General features: G+C 37.1%; 1 protein-coding gene across 5 annotated transcripts in view; it reads right to left on the bottom strand.

Annotated features, from left to right (window-relative positions):
* DYNC1I1 (dynein, cytoplasmic 1, intermediate chain 1) overlaps positions 1-9357 on the bottom strand; it is a 340924-nt gene that overhangs the window by 14483 nt on the left and 317084 nt on the right. For all 5 annotated transcript variants that reach the window (XM_011974691.1, XM_011974695.1, XM_011974694.1 and 2 more), the window contains 2 exons: positions 7979-8119; positions 3665-3790 (listed from right to left, as the gene is read on the bottom strand). In XM_011974691.1, the coding sequence (XP_011830081.1) occupies positions 3665-3790; positions 7979-8119 (267 nt within the window). The remainder of the gene's footprint in view (positions 1-3664; positions 3791-7978; positions 8120-9357) is intronic.

The following is a 9357-nucleotide window of genomic DNA, read 5'->3' as shown; positions in this document are numbered from 1 at the left end:
ATTGTAAGACAATGACCCAAGCTCAGGGCTCCCCTAAGCACAGGGCCCTATGCAATTGCACAAGTCCTATACCCTTCAAGACAGCCTCACTTGTGGAACAGGGTCTTGGCAAAAGCTAGTCTACAGGCCACTCTTTTCTCCCCAGCTTAAAAGAAATCTCTCAAATCAACACTGGGAGAATGAATGCGAGATGTCTTCCCACAGACATCTATTCAATGTACTGAGGAAAATGGACCAACACCGTGTGCTCTAAAAAACCTACCATCTACTTTTTAATACAGATTGTATTACAAAGCTCATCTAAAAGCATTTTGTCTTCTTTCTAGAGGGTTCTATAAAGCAAGGTTTTCTATCTCAAGGCTAGCATGACCGTGGTTACTAGTTTCGTTTTAATAAGGACCAGGGAACCAATTTTGAATATTGGTAAATGGTGGCAGAGCCTACTGGCAATTTAGTCTTCAATGCCATATTTATTTCTTCTTAAATAGCTCTCTGCTCAACCATCCTCCCTGCAGTCAGTCAGGTACCAGCCTTAGATAGGACCTCTAATTCCAAGTGGGCCATCCTGCCGTGAAGCATTCCATCTGGCCTTCCGCAGTTTAGGTGATTTGGAAGAATGAGAAGGCACTTGTCCAGACGGTACACTTCTCTTTAAGCACAGTTATGTTCTGTCAGTTCTGGGCTGGTGAACGATCCTATAGTAATCACAATAATGGCAGCATTTGCCCTTAAGGGATCTACCTCTTTCAGAAGCAGGCTGCAGCTAAGCCTCAGAGGTAGGGAAGTCATTTTTCCTTTTAGTACATGGTGCCTCTACAGACTAGGTCTTCAGCGATTTAGAATAAAGCTTAGTGGTGACAGAGAGAAACACAAAAATTCCCCTTCTCCCCAAATAAATATAATTTATAAAAATACTTAGAAAAAAACCACAGTTCAGGCAATTATTTTGTTAAGTCTGAGTTTTTCTGAGCTATGGATTGCTTTGTATATGATCAACAATACCTAAAGAATTGTTCAAGTGTATAAGCTTATCCTGATTTCCGGTCATTCAGAGAAGGGCTAGAGATTGTAATATTACCTACTCTCAATCAAATAGTATATCCTTTCTTTTTCTTGGTAGTGAATTTGTAGGGATAAACAACCCTACAAATTGTTTGGCCTATTATATGTCACAGAGATTTTTCTATAGCCTGTCTAGACTCCAGACAATAGGCGAGACTGGCCTATAGTTGCAGACATTTCTATAGTCTGTAATATCACTTAGAAAAGTAAGGGCAATAACATAAAAATGAAAACCAGCCTGACCTGCCAGTACGATAGTAGAAATATGAGTATAACAACACTTTACAATTTAGAAATGATGATAGCATCCTAGAAAGAAATTTTAGCAGCCACATATCAGCCAAAGCAGCTTTTGTAAAATCATATATACTCGCAAAATATGTCATATTCAAGTAATTCTGTCCAAAAGCCATAAAATTACTTTTATTGCAGAAAATTCTGTATATATGTCATGTTGTGTTTCCTTATTGCATAGAGACTGTGTATGAATGTCTGTGTGTGCATATATATAGTGTGTATATATATAATATTTAAGTCAAAATAAAGACTTTTCAAAAGGCCTTTTAAAATATAAAACAGATTGTTAAACTATTCTGTTTTTCAGTCCTTTTAGAATACAACAAAGAGGGATAAAACAATTATATTGTATATAATCTTAAGTGAGTTAAGGGACATTGTGTGTATGCAAAGGAGGTAGAGCAAAAAGTTTTTACATTTTATCTATTTTCTGCCATTGTGTCTCTGAGGATGTCTTCATGTCTATTTCTCTCCCACAATTACACTTGTTATAAACAAAGGAAAGGAAAAGGAAGAAAGGAAGAAAAGACAGAAAGAGAGAAAAGCCTTTTTTTTTTTTACATTCTCCTTTGCTCTTTTTTATTTTTTAGGAAGTGACCAATAAAGAATATCTGTTTTTGTTATTGTCATTTAGTTTTACTTTGATGAAGGCCATGAGAAAGATACATTAAACATAAAGAATACTCATTTAAGAAAAAATACTGCTGTAACACTACTGGCGGCATTTCCGACTCAGAGGGTATTCTCTTTCCCAAAGACTCCAAAGTATATCGATAGTTACCAGACCATTTGCATCTTCATCATTGGGGCCAATATTAACAGAGTTTTTGTCACTGTTGGAACAACTCAGCTTGTGGTATCAGTAGTCAAGGGGGTGTCAAATGAAATAGATAACATGCAGTAAAAGAAAGAGATTGTTTTTTTACTTAGAATTATGCATCCAGAATAGAAAACTCCCATTTCTAAAGTCATTCGGTTTTTGTCCCTGGCTGAATTTTTTAAAACACCATCTAGCTTGTTTCAACATAATCAACTATACCATATAGCAGTATAAAATATGTCATCAAAAGTTCCATTGTAGAACAAACCATTTAAGATTGCCAAATTTATAGAATGCTGATTGATGAAACCATAAAGAACCCTTCTCAGTGTGATCAGCTAAACCCATCCACCAGGCACTCACAGAGTACTTTCTAGGTCTAGGATGCTATGCATACAAATGTGGTATATTTTACCCCTGGAATGCAAATGTTAGATTCATATTATGCCAAAATAGCATTACATAACACTCTTATTTTGTTTTGCTTGAAAGTTCAATATTTTCTTTTCCTTTAAGGAAAAAATTCTTTATCTCGCCAGAAATGAAGGTTTTGGTCAACACTTTCTCATATAGTAAAAATAAACAGACAATCTTAAGTACAATTGACTGATAATGTAACATTAAATTAAGATCTTATACAAATTCAAGGAGATTTGTCTGAAATAAAAGATGTAATTTTTTTTTTCCTTTTTTACATGCCACGATGTTCAGGAAATTTTGAATATCACCAAACAGCACAAAACTCTAATTAATCTCATTTTCAATTGGCTACACTTTAATTAAAGAAAAATAGTGTATATATTAATTGAACATACTAACCAAAACTTGACTTTTCAAGTAAACAAAACATTCCAAATTCAATTTTAGCATGATGTATTTGGCAAACTTTTCTTCCTTTTTCCTGAGATGGAGTCTCTCTACCACCCAGGCTGGATTGCAATGGCACAATCTCGGCTCACTGCAACCTCTGCCTCCTGGATTCAAGTGATTCTCCTGCCTCAGCCTCCCAAGTAGCTGGGATTACAGGTGCCCGCCACCACGCCTGGCTAATTTTTGTATTTTTAGTACAGACAGGGTTTCACTATGTTGGCCAGGCTGGTCTTGAACTCCTGACCTTGTGATCCACCCACCTCGGCCTCCCAAAGGCTGGGATTACAGCCGTGAGCCACTGAGCCCGGCCTTTAAACTTTTCATTCTCATGAAATTAGTGGGAAGTGCCACTCTCCATCACAGGATGATGGGACATTCTACAGCACTCTAAAAGGAGCTTAGATCGTTAACATAAGTGTCCTGTGCATGGAGACAGAAGATCAAATTAGGCCCTAAGGAAGTCTCGCCAAACTAGCACTGAAGTCAATGGAAATTTGCAAGCATATTATAGAGGGTCCTTGTGGCCTACAAGGTCTTGCCAATAATTTCACTAGGTCTCTAAAGTAGATCTACAAGTCAAAACAATAACAACAACACAAACAAATACACATGTACCTCTCCAACGTCATAGACCCAAATACGGCCTTCTGAGTCCCCAACAGCAACTTCTTTGCCGGCTTGGGCCCAACGAACGCGGTTTAGGGCGGATGCTCCCTCAATGGCCACACTTGCTGTTGGAACCTGCCAAAGGGTTTACAACAGAATAAGAGAATCTCTGAATATGAATTTAAATATACAAATTTGCAATAATACTTTTAACTGGATGAGTCACCAACTGCCTTCATGTGCATGAAGTAATATTCATCCCTTGTGCCGGGGGAAAAAGGGCTCATTGTTCTTAAATCATATGCTCCACTGAATTAAGGGGTAGAGAGAAGAGACATTTTAACAAAAAAAGAAAAGGAGGGAGAGTCTTTTTACATAGTCACCGGGCAGTAAGTGGCATGAATATTTCTTTGGATTATGACAAGTGTACATCCAACAAAAAATACAGGAGCTAAATGGGATCCTTCCCCATCGGGTCATAGTTTATGCACAGATGGAAAGAGAGAGATCTCAGGATTTACCAAAATTAAGGATACTAAAAAGGCAGAAAGGGGGTGTGTGGTGGAATAAAAGTCATATTAATGTGAGTCTTCGAGGAAAATGTAAACATATGTATTGATCCCTCAAAACCTCATCAGGGAGGAGATGATCTGAAGAAGAAAGGAAAACATAAAGGTAAAAAAAAATTTCAAAAAACTCAAATTCTCTCTCTCTCTCTCCCTTTCTCTCTCTTTTGTTAAATCTGTCTTCCTCCCTCTGGCAGTACCGAAGTGTAATAAGCAATCCACAACTTTGGCACTATCTCCAGGGCGACATCGTGATAGAATACAGCCACCCACTCATAGAAAATGCCTTAAATCTCCTTTAATAAACACTTCAAATCTAAAAACATTGATAATTATCACAGTAATAATAATTAAAGTGAACTGGAGGTGCTGCAATGGAACCTGTAGTATTTGTTCCAAGAACCTCAGTATTTGGAAAGACTTTTTAGTGTGTCTACCTCTCTTCCATTATCTGTTGTGTAAAAGATTGTCTTCAAGGTTAGAAGTTTATAATTGACATAAAGTTCAGATCTCTTGAGCCTTTTATAAGAATGTTGAATAGGAAATGACAACATGCCATTAAGAAAGGAAAAGGTAAATATTAAAACAAAAAGAAAAAATATGGTGAAAAGGGGGCCACTAAGATCATCTCATGCCACTGTTCAAGACCTGTGTCTAATAAACATGTCACATTAGAATGGAAATACAACATGTACTGTGGCTTAGTACCACTGGCATTCTGTTATTCAGGGAATTGAAACCATCTGTTTATACAAAATTATTGACCCAATACCTATCTTTAAAATAGCAATAAAAACTCCATCATATGTAAGAATCTATGTTTAAACTTAATCTTGAAATCAATAAAAATTCTTTCACCTGCTTAAATCACTGTATGTCAATTGTGAACAACAACAACAAAAAAACCAAAAGTTCCCGGCTCATTTATTTTTTAAAAATACACAATTTCTATAATAAAAGTACCTGCTGTGCAAGCTAGAGTCTGAATTTTTAACCAAATCTTTCAAAGGCTGAAACAATGTGAATTTAGATGGATCATAATTCTGTCAATACATTTTATTATTACTGTGCTGCCCAGAAAACAAATCTGTGATTCAACTGTAGACTCTTCAAAGTTAATTTTTAATACCACAATTTAGAAGGTTCATACAGGATTCTTACTTAATTCTACTACCTAATTCCATGAACAATCTGATATTGAATAGAATTAGGTAATCTATGAACAATCTTAAAAATAGAATAAAATGTTTAATCTTAATATGAATAGAACAAAAAAAACCCTGAAAATAAACTGACATTGTAACACATTTAAAATAATGCCTAATACATTTTCAAGAATTTTATTTATTTGGAATATAACTACTATAACAAACTGAAACAGTATTTTAAACATTTAAAAATAGTTTCTTTTCATAGATATTATAAATGATAGAAAATAATGATCACAGCCTGTATTATGTGCTAGAAAACTCATAAATGCATGAAGAAAATGACAAAATATATTTGCATTAATCTGATCAGTAATGACCTTTCCAAAGTTGATGAATAATAAAAAACAATTCATATGTTCTGTCTGTCTCTTATTCTGTATTTTGTTTCACAAATATTTCCACAGTTTTCCTGGCTCAATCATTTTAATTGCAAAGACAAGATTTACATATCATAAATTATTACATTAAGCAGTAGAAATCAGAAATACCGAGGTGGGAAACATGAACTACCCTTGCATAGGAACAGATGGAATAACTTGGTCCAAAAATGTAATAATATGAACAACAACAACAAAACATACTGCTGTACTATAATTCAAATTTTTTAAACAAATCTAGTTTTTAATCTGACAAATATTTGAAAAATCTTGTTCAACTTGCCAGAAGGCAAAAATGATTTGAAGGTTTTAAAAAGTGTTCGGTTAATTACTGGATTTGAGCTGGACTCAATGTAACTCTACTATTATTGTGAAAGCAGAATTATGTTTACCACAAAACTAAACAGTTTGCATGACCAATAATGATTTTTAAAAAATGTTTAGCTATAAAACTCTTAGGTGGTTGTCTCTTGATACCTAGAGAGAGAAGGGAAAAAAATTATGTTTATCAATGTTGAGACATTACTTTCATTTTACCTAAAAAAAAAAATTTTAAAGAAAAACAGTTACATAGGAATTATTAAGGAGTTTCTAGAACACTCACTCCCTTCATATGCACTGTAGTTGGGTATCACCTAAACATTATCTCAACTAAGCTGGATTTCTAAGACAGCGGTCTTCTAAGTCAATCAGGAAAATGTTGTGTTTTTTTTTTTTTTGGTTGCTTTAAATGAATGAATTTCTCCTAGCAAATAGAAGCAATATGATTTTAATAAACAGTGATGAAGACTCTGGGAAACCCTTACAATATAGGGTAATAACATCTTTCTAATAAAAACAATAATGTTACAAACATTTCAATATCCAAATGATGGGGCATTTCACGTACTCATGCCTTTTGGTTATTTTCAAAGATGCTTCATTACATAACTCTTTCTTGTTACAGAGTTCTTGTAGCTAAAAGGAAAAACAGACTCAAATTGAAAGAGTTTTAAAAGATAACTACTTGGCAGCGATTATAGGTGTATATACCCTTGAAGATACAATGAGTCAATAATAACACCTGAAGAATATTTCCCTGCCCCCTCCCACACATATGCAAAAAAAAAAAAAAAAAAATAGGAGGGAAGTATGCTCCTCCTCAGATCCTCCAGCTGTGGGCTTCCTAATTAAAAAGGCTGAGCTGTTTCCTGCTCAAAACACTTCAAAAGACCTTTCTGTTGTTCTCCACTTGACATATAGTTTGCAGCACTTGTTCCTCTTACCTGTCCATTCTTATTTATAGAGAGCTTTCTTGAGTCAGAAACCAAGAAGTGATGCAGAGACCATTTTATTTTATAAAGTTGAAGGACAATAATATTTATGTTAAAAAAAAACAAACCCAAAACATCCAAGTAGCTGAATTAGCAACTCAATATTTTTGCAAGACTGGCAAAAAGGAACAATGCATGTGGCATAGTTTTTAAAACATACAATTTTATGGCATAATTTAAAAACAGCATTATTGGCTGCTTTTTAAAATAAATGGGTACTTCCACTTACTGTAAATGTGACATGTTAAACTCTCTTTTAAAAAAATACTGAGTTTGATATTCATGTTCAAAGTTAGAGGCTGTTGTAAAAGTCTGCCTCTGAGTTTGATATCTTAGACAAGGAATATTTACCTTGGTACAAATCAAATGGATGAAAGATCTAAACAAAAAATAGTCAACAGAATCGTCTTTTATGGATTCAAAATAGAAATGGTGCAAGTAGCAAACACTGACAAATAGCCCCTTTTAAAAGCCCAATCTAAAAATCAACGTCCACAAAAGCTTTCTTTTCCAAGTGTTTGCCAGTAAAGTTATTTCAACACGGCTCTGACAAATGCCTGTGTGTCCTGTCCCATAGGGAAAAGGTGTGAACGCATAACGTTTTGCTCTTTGCAAAAAAGGGTGGTTAATTGTCCAGGAGCAGCCACCGTTTAGGGATGAAGGGAGATTAAGTGATTTTTGGCCAATGCGTCTGCCAATTCCCTTCAGGGTAGTCAAGAATGGGGGGCCGGCAGCCCTGCTGCAATTGGAAGGTCTGTTCAAAAAAGGCCGTTTTAGAGAAAGAGGGAGAGACTGCGAGTGGCCGACTGCGCCCCCCTCCCAGCCCTCCGGCCCGGGCGCCTGAGCCGCCGCTCACCTCGGTGTCATTGTTGAGGTTCCAGAGGTCCAAGCGCCCCATCCCGTCCACGCAGGCAAAGAGCGCGGGATGCACGGGGGACCACATGACATCGTACACATAGTCTGCATTGTCTTCAAAGGAGTAGAGCGGCTTGTTGTGCTGTAAAGCAGAGAGACCGTGAAGACTTTGTGGCGCTGCTGCTGCCTCGGGCTGTCTAGAGAGCCTAATTAAAAACTTTGCACATTCACAAAGTGTCATAAAACTTCCCGAGATGAAAGTCCTCGAGAAGGTGAACCGGAGCTTTAATGTGACTAGAACTGTCCAGTGGCATAAATAAATACCGGGGGGAGAGGGGGCCTCTGAAGGGGCTGGGGGCTGGGACCGGGGGTGGGGAGGCGGTTTCAGACACAGTCGTATGAGGCATTCCAGACAGGTGGACGGGACTGCCCATTAGTTCGGAATTCTCTCCCGGCAACGCTTTGCGAGATGCTCTGAGCCTAAACCCAACCGTGGTCGGCCCGGCTTGGACCCGCTGGGATGTTCTGAAGCCCCAGCGGTCCCGACCGCCCCGAACCCTTTCATTGAAGGCAACCCCTGCCACCTCGTGGTCCTCATCTGTAGCTGCAACAGCTGCTGCTACCTCCAGTCCAACTCCAGGCCAAATTCACATTTTAAGGGTTCTTTTGCAGCGAGGAAGGCATACAAATATTTTAAAGAGGATTAGTGCTTTTCCAGGAGGTAATCATTTCGTGATCCTACGCCTTTAGTCTCTCTGCATAGGGTCAGCTCACGCCAATCAGTTGAACTGGTGTGTCTCATTGAAGTGCCCCTGAACCTCTGTACAAAATGAACCATATTCCTAGATCACCCAGTGTTTTCAAAATCCCGAAAATTGACTTTTGGGTGTTGGGGGGGTGTGAGTGGAAATGCGTTAACAAACCCCTAGTGCATACAAATGCTTCCACTCCAGAGGGATACAATAAATTAAAATGGCACTCTTGATTTCCAGTGAATATTGTCACATCAAAATAGCACAGAAGTCAGAGGCAAGTTTGAAAGTACACCAGAAATAAAACGTAATTGGACTTCATGAATTATTCATTCCATCTGGCTTGTCTTATTCTAATTTCTGCATAATGGCTTTACTAATCCCTGATCAATTAATGTAAAATGAAATTTAAATGATAATGAAAGCCCTAGAGATAAAAGAAATTAAGTATTCTTATATCCTCTGACAGAAATCTAAACAATGGGAGTTTTTTTCCCCAATGTCTTCTTCATCCAGTCAGCTGTCTGTACTCTCTTCATGGGTTCCACTGAATGCCTGTACAGGCCAGAGTAATAAGATCAAGAAAAGATAACATACAATATGAACAATCAAATCCTTTCTGCACAGT

This window comes from Mandrillus leucophaeus, unplaced genomic scaffold (genome assembly GCF_000951045.1).
Source record: "Mandrillus leucophaeus isolate KB7577 unplaced genomic scaffold, Mleu.le_1.0 Scaffold148, whole genome shotgun sequence".
NCBI classification, from domain to species: domain Eukaryota; kingdom Metazoa; phylum Chordata; class Mammalia; order Primates; family Cercopithecidae; genus Mandrillus; species Mandrillus leucophaeus.
Note: the sequence above shows the minus strand (reverse complement) of the source record. Positions and strands in the feature narration are given on the sequence as shown.